This window comes from Melanotaenia boesemani, chromosome 9 (assembly GCF_017639745.1).
Source record: "Melanotaenia boesemani isolate fMelBoe1 chromosome 9, fMelBoe1.pri, whole genome shotgun sequence".
Lineage (NCBI taxonomy): Eukaryota > Metazoa > Chordata > Actinopteri > Atheriniformes > Melanotaeniidae > Melanotaenia > Melanotaenia boesemani.
Genome location: NC_055690.1, coordinates 29,912,116 through 29,928,148, shown reverse-complemented (window position 1 = coordinate 29,928,148; position 16,033 = coordinate 29,912,116). Strand labels below are relative to the sequence as shown.

Below are 16,033 nucleotides of genomic sequence, written 5' to 3'. Positions count from 1 at the left end.
CACATGGCTGCAATGTTGTTGATTAGTAGTCATGTACCGGGACCGGTACGTCTGCATCTTAAGGGGTTAACAATCATCATGTTGATGAGTTAACAGTTCAGTTTCTTCAGCTGAGGTCAACAGGCCAACTTTTTTTTTTTTTTTTTTTTTTTAACAAGAAAGAAACTCTATTTTGATGTCACATTCGGCTCATTGTCTGACAAGATCATTCAACACAGTGTAGTAGATACATTTAGTATTCAGTTGGTTCACTTATGCAAATTTGGTTTGGTAAATGGAAAACTGAACAGGTGATCATCTCAGTGAATAATGACAGAATCCCATGTGGTGAATAGCTGAACAATCTTTATTCTACAAGGTGAAAATGAAAGACAAAAACACCATATTATTTGTGCTAGTCAGGGGTGAAAGTAGTTTGAAATTCTTGCCGGTACTATTTCAAAAACCTTTATCTCTCTCTCACTTCATGCATTTTAAAATAACAAATTAAAAACTGAAACAAATAAAAACATTTCAATATTTTAATGTCTCTCCATAGCAATCATTTGAGAAGTAGGCATGCATGCGCAGTGAAATCTCCATTTTGTTCTGTGCAGTTAAAATTAAAATAAAAAAAATAAAAACATAAAACACAACTGATTACTCTCCTACTGAATTTAATCAGAGCATTCAGCAGCGAACGTAAAGACTTAATATGCGGTACGTGTTTCGATGGCTGGGTGCTGTGGAGGCCAGTTTTTAAAACTGCATGTTGCTTATGGATCTATTGTTTGACCTGGTTCTGAATAAGACCTTTATAGCAGGCAGCCACTCTCCCATCTTCCTGGTACTGCATACCACCAGTGAATGTTTTAGTGGTACACAGTATCAGACCGTATCGGCTTACTTTCACCCTTGATGCTAGTCATATTCATACATATGATGTTACACCAAAAATCATTTTTACAAACACTTTTTTCAGTGTAAAATATGTTATTTTAGCAAGTTTGCACATGTGCTGTACAGAATCAGTTCCATCAATGAACCATCTAATATATCTCAAATTTCTGATGGTGAAAACAAATTAAAACTATTTCAAAGTGGTGCTCAGTCCCATCACAGACTACTGCCTGCTGCACAAGGATAGATGTATTCAATCTCAGCCTGATCACCTAAAAGGAAGAAGAAAAACAGAAATTATAAGACAAAAACAACATGTGAAAGCTTAATCAGTTGAATGTATTTTGTAGTTTTTATAGACAGTATCAATAATAAAAGTCATCACAATGTAGAATGTCCAGAGTAAAAGTTGTTGGCATTGCATTAAATGATCTCATATTCAGGTTTTGATTAAAAATATGTGATAGTTTTTTAAATTTCTCTTTTAAAATGTTGAATCCTTAATTGCAATTTGTTATTCTCCATAAGCATCCAAGCTTAAAAAATGTAGATACGCCATTATCACAGTACACTCCAATATGGGGTAATCATCTTTTTATACATCTTTAGATTGATAGGGGGTTTAAAATATGGGAAAATAAAGGAATAATCAAAATAGAGCACATTTTTATTTATTTGGCAGGGCAATATCTTCCACTACCAGACCTAACTCACCACGTGGTGATCAGTTCATAGCCCTAACCCAGAAGTCCAAGACTTAAGGCCCATTTTTGCTCCCTCATGTATGTGAATAGGTATGTCCATTTAAAACGTTCTTATACATCTCGTCATATTTCCATGCATCCTTTACGTTGCCATATTTGTTAAGTCAATTCATCCACTAGTGGGCAGTGCTGAGTTCAGAGTTCACTTCCGTGTTCTGACATGTTCTGTATGTTGCAATCACCCAACATGCCCATCATACTCACAAAGCCTTTCTCCAAAAGCTCCCACCATCTCTACATCTCTACATATACTGCTCAACATTGCCCTCACAGTTTCTGATGGCATTGCTCCATTTGCTGCATCAAGTGAAGGATCTGCAAGGCCTCCAAAAATGGACCAAATTTATGCACTTAAATAACGCAGGAGACGGACAAAAGTGTCCATCCATCTGTGTGTCCGTTTTCTGCATCGAGCATAAATAAATCTGATACAGCCAGAAATTGGTCACAAACCTTGGGTCAAAGATGACACCTGGCAGCACCAGGTGCACTGTTGACCACCTCAAGTTGTAACATGGTGTCCATAATGTACAATCCAAGATAGCATACAACACTCCACCAAGTCACTACCCAGAACCTCCAAGAAGCCCAGAGTCTGAACAGTAAAAAGTGAGATTTAAATTTGATAGTAAAATTGCAGCAGTGCATTACTTAAATGCGCTGTGTGAAAAGGGTTTTTTTCATATTTTATTCTTTTTTTCTTGGAGGAAAGCTTCAAAAACTTGGCCACATTCCTTCAGCTGTTGTGATGCAGGTGACTCATGTCTTTCAGTATCTTTGGAAAATTATATATATATATATATATATATATATATATATATATATATATATATATATATAATATTTTTTTTATTATTTTTCTGTACCACTTATTACAATTCAGGGTCACAGGGAGCTGAAGCCTATCCCAGCAACTAGCTGGCGAGAAGCAGACTACACCACTTTATTCCAGGACCAACATAAACAATAAATAAACATTCACTCCTAGGGAAAGTTTAGGGTGAGTAATTAATATTACATATATATCTTTAGATGGTGGGAAGAAGCTGGAAAACCCAGAGAGAACCCATGCATACACAGGTTGAACCAGGGACTTTTTTGCTGTTAGGCTGTGGTGCTCACCTCCTCACCGCTCGATGATTATTTTGTGTGTTTAAAAAGCTCTACAAAGGCCCAAAGTGTGTCTGTGTGTCCTGTTCTCTCTGTAAAGGAATTTAAGCTTTTACTTGGCTGGTAATAGTCATAGATCTTGACCACGGCTGGCTTCAGGTTCTTCACTGGGAGCTCCTGTACCAGTTCTAAACTGTGGTTGATGGCTGTTCCAGTCCTTAACTGTTGGTAGAAGAACAGACGACACCGTCAGCTACAAATATAGAGATCATCATTAACAGTTTCCCTACTGTGAAATTCTCTCACCTCCTGTAAGTACACCAGAACATGATCCTCCTTCTGTTCCACACGATCCACCAATTGAGCACTTTTGAGCTGCAAGAACAACATTCAGTTGGCTTTCAGTCAATTTTACTATGACAACAAGTGTTACAATTGACATAACTTACTTGCGTCAGAGAGTCTGGGTCTGGAACAAATCCAGACAGACTTTTGATGTCCAGGATCACCATGTTTGTACTGCTCTCCTTTCCACTGTATCTGTTAGTGCAAACATAGGATCACTGTCCAGAATTACAGTTTTATCACAGGAACAGGAATCTTTCTGATTACATACAGAGATTGAAGCTTCAGAGTGAGTTTGGGTCTTTGAGACTTGCTGGTACAGTTGGACTCTGGTTCCCCCTTCACACTCAGAGTGGTGACATCAGAGGGAGTTGGGATGTTGTAATGTTGAGAAATCTGGAAAACACGTTTAAAGCTTTTAGTTCACAAAAATTAATCATAATTAATTATGGAGTCTAACCCAGCATTTAACAGGGTAAACCCTGGACAGATCACCAGTCCATCGCAGGGCCAACACAGAGAGTAACCAATAAACCTAACATGCATGCCTTTGGACTATGGGAAGAAGTTCTGTTATGTATTACACATTGATACATGTATCATAAGTGATAAAAATAAAGAAAAATTATTCAGATTTCTGAAATTAACTTCAGTATTAGGTAGATTGGATGAATGCATGTGCACAAAAAAGAACAATAAGCTCCTCAATGTTCACTGACCTGTACTGAAGCACATGCAGCGCCCTTCACCTCCAGGCTGAACTTTCCTGTTACGTCTTGCAGCATCTCCTCCTGGTAGAGAAGTTTGTTGACTGGATTCACATAAAATGTCCGCTGACCGCTGGGAGACAAAACAGTCACCGTGCTCGAACCCTCTGGACTGAACACCACAGTGGAGTAAAGAGCCAGAGCCTGAAGAGCCACCACCGTGTCCTAAAACACACAGTTATGAAGTCACTGACATGGAGTCATATGCTGTGTTCTCAGCCCCACAGAGAACAGATCCAACAGATTTGAAGCCTTGCAGTACCTGAGTGGAGGAGAAGCCTCCGTAATGATTCTGCTGTCCAGTCAGCCACCTAACGATACTTGATGTGTAGCCCACGTCCTCAGGGGAGAACGGGCCACTGAGTTTGGCCATCAGTACATAAGAACTGATTTCCACTGACAGAGAGTCAGATTTTTCTGTTGCTGTCTGAGACCAGTGGATGAAACCTCCTGAAAACCATTCAAATAGAACCAAATGTAATTTACTCATAGCATTGGAGCCTGAATGATTTCTTCCAGGATATTCACCAACCTTCTTTTATAGCCACTGTGTCAAGGTGCCGCAGAAGGTGAGCACGGGTCTCTGTGTCTCCTGCCAGTGTGAAGACGTATGCCAGCAGAGCTGAAGTGTAGGTGTTACTGAGGTCACTGATAGATTCTTTGAGGCACATCAGGCTCTTATTCACCACAGCATCCTTAGCAGATAAAATAATTATTCAGTCACTGTGTCCACCAAGTTCACAGCCGTAAGGGGCAGGGGAAATAAAACGCTGTAAATTCACAGTGCACTCAGCATGGAGGAGGATGGGGGCAGGCGATGAATAAAAAGGAAAATTAAATTGTCATTTCAAGTTATTCTTGTATTTTAATTGACCCGTTTGTTTTGATCAACACAAAATGAAAAATACCACGCTATTATATGAATTTGACTCACATCTGTGGATATATTCATTTCCAAGAAGGCAGAAGTGATGTAAGCACTCAATGTTATTTCATCAGACACACCACCCTGCAGAGACAGAACACATTCTTTTATACAGGGAACAGAGACCACAAATATAGTGCTATTCTCTTTTTCACAAATGAAAGAAAACGGCAAAAGAAGAATCTTCCAGGTGAATTTATGCTGCTGAATCCAGTTGAATTGATGAGAGGAAATCGTGACATATAAATTTCACGCATCTCATGACAGTCTGGCATATTTTCTACCACTTTATACACTGTCTGGCCAAAGAAAACTCACAAACTCACCACTCAAAAAGAAGTCACACACTCTAATATTTTGTTGGACTTGGGCTTTAATTCCAGAAGCATTCACTGTGGCATCATCTCAATAAGTTCCTTCATTGTTACAAGCCTTATTTTTATCCAGTGCGTTAATTTTCTCCAAGATCTTGTATCATTGATGGGACAGTTCAACCACTGGCGGTCAAAGCCTTTTCCAGCATATCCCAAAGAGTCTCAGTGGGGTTCAGCTCTGGACTCTGTGGTGGCCAGTACATGTGTGAAAATGATGTCTCACGCTCCCTGTAGTACTCTTTTACAATCTGACCCCCAACAATCCTGGCTTTGTCATCTTGGAATTTGGCCGTGCCATCAGGGAAGATGGAATAACCTGCTCAATCATTCAGGTAGTCAGCTGAACCTAGATCTGAACCTGACCAACTGCAGCAACCCCAGATGATAGACTGCCCCCACAGGCTTGTACAGTTGACACTAGGCATGATGGCTGCATCACTTTATCTGCCTCCTTTCTTACCCTGATGCTCCCATCACTCTGGAACAGGGTGAAATCTGAACTCATCAGATAACGTTACCTTCTTCCATCGTTACAGAGTATAATCTTTATGCTAGCTAGCAAATAGAAGCCTTTTTTTCCAAGTTAGCCTGACTGATTTTTTTTTTTTTTTTTTTGGCTACACAGCTGTTCACTCCCAATCCCTCGAATTCCCGTCACATTGTGTGTGGAAATGTTCTTATTTTTAGCTCAAGTTCTCCTGGCATTTTCTTTGTTTAAAATTTCACCAAACGTGTCGTTGATTGTCGATTTAGAACGTTTTGCCTACCACATTGGTTTCCGGATGATGGTTCCCCACTAATCTTCCAGTTTTTAATAAGACATTGGACGGTTAAAGTTAAAAAGTTAAAAATCATAACAGTCCAGCACAGTACAGATTGTGACAAGTGTTGCAAATCTATAACACATCCAGAGCAGTGGTCTCTGAAGTCCTTATTAAATCTGCCATTTCAGGTAGTTGCAGTCTGAGTTCCCAGATATTGCAGCACAGCCGAACTTTGCTGTAAAGAAGTCCTTCCAACCGTTGATACAGAGTCTTAATCTTTCCAGAGAAATATAGTCTGATATCAGAGACTTCCACCAGTATATTAAAGGAGGTTCTTCTCCTACAATGACAGCCTTTTGGCCTGACATAAGCAAATAATGTACAGTGTTCTTATGTGATTTTACTGACTCAGGGATATGTCGCAGTGAACACAGTTTTGGATTAGGCTGTAGTTGCTGCTTAAATATCACGTTACCTCAGTACATGCAGTTTGCCAAAAATGTTGGATCTTTTCGCATTCCCAGTGGCAGTCAAATCTTGTCCCTATAACAGTCTTACATTTTGGGCAGTTTGGAGAGGCCCCTGCTTTGTATTTACTATACATATATGGAGATAGACAAACATTTTGTAAGATATTATATTGCATTTAGCTAAATATGTTACATATGGATATTTTCAAAGGTAAAAGTAAATTTTTTTCAATAAAATGATTGCTCTGTGGACCTAAGAGGCTGCATTTCTAGAGTAACAGGTGCACAGGCTAAGAGGGCAAAGGATCCAATATCACCGTATTACTAAATGGGCTAGGTGTTCAGCTATAAATGTATAGTCAATTTGAGAAAATGACAGGTGAGGTTAATTTCTTCTTATTAGGGATTGTTATTGCCTCACAAGCATATTAGCTGTTAATCATGGTTTACATGTGTCTCTCATGAGGTTTAATTATCCAGCCCCACTCTGTCTTGGTTTGAAGAAACAACAAAATGGTTTATTCCTTAAGTGTCACAAAAATATGCCAGTTCAAGACTGTCTGGATAACAAATTAAACACCAAGACACGGTAAAAAAAACCGTGTGCTTCCACAGCTAATATAGTACAAAAAAAACTTAGTTCATTGTTCTACCACTTCACACCCTGGATGCGTTCTTAAAGCCACAGCACCAAAAAGACCGGGGAAAAATAAGTTACATAAGTTAAATTACATATTTAACTACCTCAAATTAAACTTAATGTCCAATGTAAACATTTTTGATTTACTGTTTAACATAACAACCTTAACTAAAAGACATCCTCTTAGTAGTGAAAATACCACCAATGGGGAAATAATATAAAAATGAGTTTGCCTCATACAGGGTTAATGAATCTCCAACCATCTAACAAGTTAAATATCTCAAGAAAAGTTTATAATGCTCTGCCAGATTTTGACTGATATTTATGAGGGTGATCTCTGTCTAAGGAAGGGGAAAGATGACAGTTCAAATCTATGAAGGTAAAAATGTGCCAAAATGAACAAATTTGTAGATTTGATGTGAAAACTTGTAGAATAAAATGTGAGAAGTTGCACATCAAAAATCTGAACTTGTATGTCAAAATTTTCTTCTGTAAAGAAAACTCACACACACGTGAACTGAATTTGAAGTTACAGAGAAAAATTAGTCCATCTGACAAATTATCTTCCATAGTTTACTTGTAATTAAATTTTTTTTTCAAGTGTTCATTTTGCTTTACAACCTCAACTTAGCGATTACAACTTCCTGAATCTGCTGCTGCAAGTCACAAATGTGCTCTCGCGAGTCACAGCGTGATAAAACTGTGGCCTGACTTTTGACTCATTCCTTGCGAGATATTTGTGCCAAAACTAACTTGTGTCTGAAGATGTGAGAGCAGAGGAGGGGGGTGGGGGGGTTCGGGGCTTAACCAATCAGAGTGAATGGTCATGAGACCAACGCCTCCAGAGTTTCTCTTGTGGGACCTCTTGGCAGCTATCGCTGTGGCGCACCAACCTGGGGTAAGTTACTTCATTAACCATCGTTTTGACTACCCCATTGTGTGTTTTAGGAGCAAATGAACATATGCTCTAACAAAATGTATAAAGAATGCCAAAATGCCAGCATGTCAACAGTTGTGTAACTACTAATAGTAAGCAGCACATAAACATAAACTGATAGATACACATGTTCAAGTGCATCAAACTTAAGATGAACAAAAACTATCCTGGTGTTATATAATACCTTTGTCCACTATGCAGTCTTCTTTATTCATTTGTATATGCAGATATTTTTGAGGGAGATCATACCCGTTACCTGGTTACAGGTGAGTTGATACAGTCACTAGGTAGTAGGGAGTGTCTTCATGTAGTCGTTGATTTCCTTCATCGTGGAAAGGGAGATTGCTTTTCCATTTGGAGGGAGAATCTTAATTATAGCTGGGTACACAAAGGCGAATTTAATCCCCGCCCAGTGTATTCATGAAGCCTCATCATGACCGCACGCGGGCCCTGTTTGCCAGTGGATCCCACCGGAAATCCCACACGGTGAGCTTGTTCAATTTTCAACATGAACATGTCCATGTTCCAGACCTCAAGAATCCACTTCTCAAAAAACATGTGTGGATTCTCGCCTCCGGTGCCTTCTTTCAGTCTAATAATTCTGACGTTTTGTTGTTGACTCTGGTTCTCATAATAAAGTTTTCTCATTGCTTTTTTCAGCGCTGACTCCACCAAGTCAAGCCGTGGTGCATTAGCCACTGCTTTATTCTTCAAGTTGGACACTCATTGTTCCACCGTCGCCAGTCTGTCCACTAGCTTGTCTAACTTTTTGGACATCTCTGCGACTGGTTTCAAGATACAACAGCAGTTAAGTACAGCACGGCAGCATTGGATCCCTGTTGAAGGGAAAGTCTCGGCTAAAGCTATCAGTCTGGTAAAGGATCTGGTTATTATGCAAAAGCATTAAGGTTAACTTGTTTTATGAATTGCAATACTTGTTATAACCTGTCAATCTTATTTCCACTTTTTAAATCTAAAACTAGATTAAACCTTTCTGAGTTTTTGTCGACTAAAAATCAACACTGCAACAAAAGTGCATTACGTGACCCCCATATGTGTTTTTTTTTTTACTAAATCAAAAGCTTCTCATTGTATCAGTTGGCATTAAATAACTTGCCAGTTGAAAGACAATAACCCATTCAGAAATAAGGAAGCTCATATGTATTTGCTTAGTTTAATCCAGGTGGCCACTTTTTGTTTTGGCCAGACAGTGTAGTCCGTGAAGCCAGGATCTCTTTCTGTGTAAATGAACATTTTTTTATTGTTGGAATTGAAAAGTAGCTATTCGCATACCTTCATTCTGTTGTTGAAGAGTTTCCCAGACTGTTCAAAGCATCCACTTCGATTTTGTTTTTGTTCCAACCAGCTCTTTGACTGTTCAATCTTTGTTGGGTCAATGTAGACAAACGACTGAGCTTTGTAAAAAGATCTCAGTACAAAGGCAGTCAGCCTGAGAAAAAGCAAAGTTAACATTTATTCATCCTAGTTTCTGTCAAAATAATAGTTTGAAACATTAATTATTGAAATAAATTTGGCTAATTTACGCTTTACACATTTCTTGGTAATCACAAAATCACATTTCTTGTGCATGTTCTTGTAGAGAAGAGACTACAACCTCAGCACAGTGTGTCACTCATCAATGTAAACTAGGGCTGGGTATCACCAGTAATTTCCTGAATCGATTTGATTTTATTTGATTCATAACAGCCTGATTTGGTATATTTGGATTAAATCTGATTTGATTTGATTAGATATATTTATTATTTTTCAGATATTTATGTATACACCAGTTTGTTTTTAATATTAAAGGTATTCTCAGATAAATACTTTTATGAAACACTGAGCTTTTTTACATGACCATCAAAATTAAATATCCAGGAAAACTCTGATTACTGTAATAATCTGTAATAATCTATTCAAAATATTGTTCCCTCCATTTACCAGTCTATTGTCCATTATCAGATTTACTATATGACTATGTACATGTGTGCGTAGTGACATCACTTCCTGTTATTTTCAAAATATTCTGGCTGTGTCCGAATGTGCACCTTACTCCCTACATAGTGCCCTACATAGGGGCCATTTTGTAGGGGTGGTCATAACATAGGGTCATTGTTGTCACCAGAAAAAAGAACATTTAAAAAAATAAAATGGTCGATCTCTAAGTTTTATGAATCAGTATTGGATTAATTAGATTTAAATCAATTCATTAGATTAATAGCTCAATAGATTAATCAAATTTTAAAACCCAGCTCAAATATATATAAAGGCTTTGTTTCAGAGGTCTAAATGTTTCACAACATGTACAGACTGATCACCAGTATTCTCACCAGGTGTTTCCTGGTCCGTATCCAAACGTGCTGTATCCCCCTTGATCATCTTTGTAGTTAAGCTGTCTCTGGTAACCTGCAGAACAACAGAAACTTTAGAGGATGACGTACTAAAAGCATGATGTCAATCAGTAGGAAATAAATGTGGAAATGTTTTGTGCAGATATTGAGTTTTAACATTTAAACTGCAACCCAAGAAAAAAATGTGTCAAAAATGACTTTTTTATTTTTTTTATTCTGAATTCTTAATTTGCCCATTAATAAAATGTAAATATTAGGGCTGTCAAATGATTAAACATTTTAATCAGATTAATCACAGGTAGGAAATTAATTAATCACCATTTGCAAATGTGCCTGAAATTTGAATATTTATTGTTGATTGACCTTCACCTGGATAAATGTCAGTGTCCAAGGGTCAGTAAATGCAGCATGTAATACATTTCTATATGTTGTTCTGCATAATCTCTACCATGTTCTAGACCATACTGCTATTCTATTCTATTCTATTCTATTCTATTCTATTCTATTCTATTCTATTCTACAGTCATTTAGCAGACGCTTTTCTCCAAAGTGACTTACATGTGAGAGTAAGAACAACACAAGCAAGAAATCAAACAGGACATCATCATTACGTGGTTGTCAGACTGCTGTAATCCTGTTAGACCCAGGTGCTGTGGTGCTAGAGGTAGTCCTTTTTTATTTTATTTTATTTTTTCCCTCTATAATAGTCTTTTGTTTAATTACAAAATCACAATTTCATCACACAATATCATCTTAAGCAGGTTATTCAGTGCTGAGTTGAGCCAAAAAGCTGGACAAATATTTCTAACTGATTCCAACAAGTAGAAGTGTTAAGCTAAGTAAGGAAATGTTCTTTAAACAGATGAGTCTTTAGCTTGTTCTTAAAAGTGGATAAGGACTCTTTGGATTGGACAGAGTTTTGTAGATCGTTCCAACACCAGGTAACAACAGAGGAAAAGTGATAATCCAGAATTCATATATCACCGTCACGCCAACCATCTCCATGGGGATAATTTCTGTCATAAAACCAGCAGATGTGACGACTGAAGTTAAACAGCGAATAATGATGAAAACTGATGATCTGGATAAACACATTTTTCTTTTTATCATTGAAGTGTGTTTGTGCAGTAGTGATAAATGTCCTACAGCAGCATCATCCAAAGTAAACAGCTGTTGAGAAAATAGATCATTGATCATAGATCAATAGATGGCTATTTGTTTTACACATTTTTGTTAACCTTTTTTCCCATTAGATGATCACTTTAGTTGTAATAATCAGTTCAATATTTCATAAAATCTATGCCTATAGAAAGGTCCCATTTGTGCCCCCCTTTTCTTGATCAGTGCTCCTGCCTGGCCCCCCATCTGAACTTTTCTAGACCCGCCCCTGCATAGCTGGTATATAAACGCTGTGACCAGCCAACTACTGTGTTAGACAAGGTCCCGCCAACAACAACACTTTGGGGTAAATGTGTGCTGTTATGAACCATGAACTGTATTAAAAATAATAACACATTTAATTACATAAATTAGTTACCACCATTAATGCATTATCTTTGACAGCTTTAGTAAAAATACAATTAATAAAAATTATTTTTGTGTATCAACTGTTTACTACAATGTGATATGTCAAAATTATTGTAGTGCATTGTTGTATCATTCTATCCAGGGGGCAGAAGAGTATCAGATTGTATACAACAGGGTTTTGAGCCAAGCTTTTGAAAGAAATTGATTTAAAAAGTGTCAGAAACAGTTTGTATCAAATATGATGCATAAAGCATTAAAGGATTAAAGAATCATGCTGGGTTTTTCTGATGAAGAAGTTTTCTTTTGTGACAAACTCGACTCTAACTCTAGCCAAGCGTTTATTCAGTACAAACTCATGCAGGAGGTTGAGTGTAATCAGATTTGGTGAAAGCTCCAATTTTATGTATATTTTTTATTGAGAAATGTTAGTAGTATACTTATCAAATTATCTTTAACTAATGTAATTAGTTGAATATGTAAATGTCTACTTGAAATAATGAGCTATGTGAAGTAATGAAAATGGTGTCTATCTCCCGATCCAAAGGAAATTTGATTCATTGCACTTTTCAAATCATGACAAAACTATTTTATGAACGCTGACATGGGATTCTTTCTAATTATAAAACTAAGCTAATTTACCACTGGTCAGGAAGTTGAATGCCTTCTCCTTGATGGCTGGGGTCAGCTGCTGTGTGTTTTGTAGGTAATGGAGGATGTAGATGTTAGGGGCCAGAAGAGCCATGTTCTGCTCCCCACATCCATACGGCATCTGTAGCAGTCCATCCAGGTTCTTCAGAGCCCGGCCGAGAATGTCGCCTGCACAAGAACACAGATTCACCAAAGCTGAACATGGATCCAACTTGTTGCTTCAAATTGATTCTGATAGACATATATCCAATAAATTTACCAGGATATAGTCAGTATACACAAGTCAACAAGTTCAAGGGCCATGGTTTAAATATATGATCAAAGCATGAGACCAGAGGGAACAGAAACTTTCCAGAATTTGTTTGGCTAAGTTAACAGTTCTAAGGAGTTTGTCAGCCTACCCAGCACTGACACTGTAGCACGGGCCGATCCATCAATCACATTGTCAGGCAGCTGCATCTCAGTTTCCTCTTTCAAAGTGTTTCCTGTGAGCAGACAGTCACATTCAGGATATAAACTCAAGCTGAAGATAAAGTCTAAAACAAAGCATACACTGGGTCATTGCATTATGATTGATCCAGACCAGACTGGATGTTTGAAGCTATAAACTGATTTCTGTACACATGTTCAACTCTTACTATACTCTAAAATAAAGTCACTAAATGTAAAGAAATTTAATGGATTGAAATACATTTTTCTTATCATACAATTTGCTGGATGTCATCAAACTTCCTTTATTCATAAAACATAATTATGGTGTCATAGTGTGAACAAAACTGACCTTTAGGACAGAGAAGCCAGTTGTGTGTCTTCGTGATCTCAGTTCCTTCAGCCTGAAAAAGAGATAAGAGATGTTTATAATGAGATGCAGTATAAATTATCTTTGAGGAAAAAAAATCTTTTAAATGCTCGAAACTGCTTTTTTGTTTTGTGTCACCAACCTTTACTCTGAGAGATCGTGTGACCACATCAATGCGTCCTCGTTCTGGGACACTGACAATCTCATTGTCACAAGAAGCATGGGACGGTACAGCCTCAGCAGTCACAGTCACATTCACAGCCCCTAAAAAGATCAGTGAAGATCAGCTTTTCATCTCCTGTTCTTCATTATCAAAACATTTAGCCACTCTGGTGGATCTCACTGAGTTTGTAAAGGTGAAAAAGAGATATACAGAGAGTAAAGGGACAGCAGTTTATCCATCCTGTCATCCAGAGTGGATGGAAGTCTTACCCAAGGCTGTGGGAATCATGGTCCAGCTAAGGGTCTTACGCTCACTGCCACACAGACAGGATGTGTACTGATCACCAGAGAGGGGAGTGAGGGTGTAATCTGAGGAGGGGGCTGCAGTCACTTTCACCTGTTCAGGATAAACAAAATATATTTTGTAATAATTCTACAATCAAATGTATAGAAAAAAGCATCTCTTGAAGATTACAGAAGTTCTCACTGCTATGAACTGTGGTCTAGATTTTGAATCAGCACATTGTGAATTGAATTTTTCTTTTTTTCATTAATTTTGTATCTGGTATTTTATCTCAAAAGGTGTGTTATCTGCTTAAGTTTCTGTTAGTTTTAAATAACCAGCATAACAAATTTCATGTGGAATAATGACGATAACCTGAAGAGTTTTGTTAATAATAATAATGGAATCAGATTTATATAGTGCGTTTCAAGGCACCCAAAGCACTTTACATTGTGTATCCATTATTCATCCACTCCTCACCCATACCTGGTGATGGTAAGTTACTTGTGTAGCCACAGCTGACCTGGGGCAGACTGATGGAAACGTGGCTACCAATCCGCGCCTAAGGCCTCTCTGACCATCACCAAACATTCATCCACATTCATACACCAGTGATGCCAACACAGGCGGCAAATAGGGTGAAGAGTATTGCCCAAGGACACAATGGCAGATGACTGGTGTTACATATGAGTGATACACTGGTTCCACTATAAACGGGAAATGAACCAGCTTGTTTGTATATGTATATGCCCACTTGTTCGAAGTCATGTCACAAACCATGGTCGTAGATTTTTGAGATGGTTAAGTATCCAATTGCCCTTTTATTTCTGTTAGCTGCCACTCATTGCCGCCACCTGGGGCTCATCCTGCATGTAAATGCCTGTCCTCTGTTGCCTGTTCGGAGTGGCCAGAACTGACACACCTTCACCTCCTCCCCTCTGGTTCGCCCATCACTGGTCCAATCCCTGCTTTTGCTCTAGCCCTCCAGAAAATTAAAGACTGCTGCAAATGCTCAGTCATCTGCAAGTGTTTGGCACAGACAGTTTGCCCTTGGCTTGTTGGACTTTGGGGACTTTGATCGTGTGCTTAGTCAGTGGTAATTTGTGTAAATAGACTAGTGTTATCCAACAGTGTTTGAACTGTTTGACTTTGTGTTGTAGTTTGTTAAAGACTGGTAGTCTTCTTTCTTTTCTATTTGGTAAAACGTAAAGCCCTTTTGTCTTCTCTTTAAGTTGTTTTTGTTAGCGTTACAGCAGTGCTGTTTAGTTAATTTAGAATTGTTAAACTAGAATGTGCTGGGCTAGTTGAATTTGATCGTAAATGTATATAGAGTTTTTTTTTTAGCTACTGGAGCTGCTCCACCTTTTGTTAACGTAGATTAGTAGGCCAGTTTTTCATTCACCTGTTTGGTTAGTCTTGGTTTTGTTTTCAACTGGCTGATTTGAGTTAGACCTTAGCGGTTTTATTGTGTTTTTAGTTTGAGCAGCTTTGCTAAACCCAGCACTTGTCATTGCCACCATTTGTTTTGTTCTCCATTTCCCCTTATTATAATAAATCTCCTCGCTTCCTTTATTAACGTCTGTCCGCAGTTCATTTCTTTTGTTACGCCTTTTCATACTCCTGTATTGGGTCGTAACAGGCATCACGGACATGCACTGTAAAACATGCCAAGCATTTTAAAGTTTTCTCAACTACTTATTCTTTAGTTGGGAAATCTGCATTCCATCCATCCATTTTTTGTACTTGCTTATTCCAATGCAGGGTCACGGGTTGCTGGAGCCTAACCCAACAGCTATGAGGTGAGAGGCAGGATACATCCTGGACAGGTCACCAGTCCATAGCAAACAATAATCCACACATAAAGGCTAAGATTGAGACAGCCAGGAACCTTCTTGCTGTGAGGCAACAGTGTTAACCATAACACCATAGTGCAGCCCAGGAAGTCTAAAGAATTCAAGAAGAACTCTGAGTGAGTGCTTTCCCAATAACAAGCCCTGGATCACCAGTGACCTGAAAACGACGGGAAACATCAAAAAGAAGCCTTTAGGGATGGAGAAGTGGAGTTGTTGTAGACAACACAAAACAACTTAAAACAAAGATTAAGTAGTGCAAGGGAGACTACAGGAAAAAGTTATAAAGTCAGCTCCAGCAGAACAACATGAGGGATGTGTGGTCAGGAATGAAAAAGATCACCGGCTTAGAGTTAAAAGGGGAGCAGACTGATAGAGGTCTGGACAGACCTAATGAGCTGGACATGTTCTTCAAGGTTCAGTTAACCCCTTGCCTCC

General features: G+C 38.3%; 1 protein-coding gene across 1 annotated transcript in view; it reads right to left on the bottom strand.

Annotated features, from left to right (window-relative positions):
* Window positions 1-572: 572 nt before the first annotated feature.
* The window catches only part of LOC121645782 (pregnancy zone protein-like), a 32,912-nt gene continuing 17,451 nt past the window's right edge, over window positions 573-16,033 (bottom strand). Inside the window, exons 20-35 of the mRNA XM_041994475.1 lie at window positions 13,733-13,859; window positions 13,443-13,564; window positions 13,283-13,334; window positions 12,903-12,986; window positions 12,493-12,669; window positions 10,306-10,381; window positions 9,269-9,425; window positions 4,800-4,874; window positions 4,398-4,560; window positions 4,128-4,315; window positions 3,818-4,030; window positions 3,370-3,494; window positions 3,203-3,293; window positions 3,060-3,128; window positions 2,870-2,975; window positions 573-1,151 (exon numbers count right to left, since the gene is read on the bottom strand). Of these exons, the coding sequence (XP_041850409.1) occupies window positions 1,096-1,151; window positions 2,870-2,975; window positions 3,060-3,128; window positions 3,203-3,293; window positions 3,370-3,494; window positions 3,818-4,030; window positions 4,128-4,315; window positions 4,398-4,560; window positions 4,800-4,874; window positions 9,269-9,425; window positions 10,306-10,381; window positions 12,493-12,669; window positions 12,903-12,986; window positions 13,283-13,334; window positions 13,443-13,564; window positions 13,733-13,859 (1,881 nt within the window). The 3' untranslated portion in view covers window positions 573-1,095. The remainder of the gene's footprint in view (window positions 1,152-2,869; window positions 2,976-3,059; window positions 3,129-3,202; window positions 3,294-3,369; window positions 3,495-3,817; window positions 4,031-4,127; window positions 4,316-4,397; window positions 4,561-4,799; window positions 4,875-9,268; window positions 9,426-10,305; window positions 10,382-12,492; window positions 12,670-12,902; window positions 12,987-13,282; window positions 13,335-13,442; window positions 13,565-13,732; window positions 13,860-16,033) is intronic.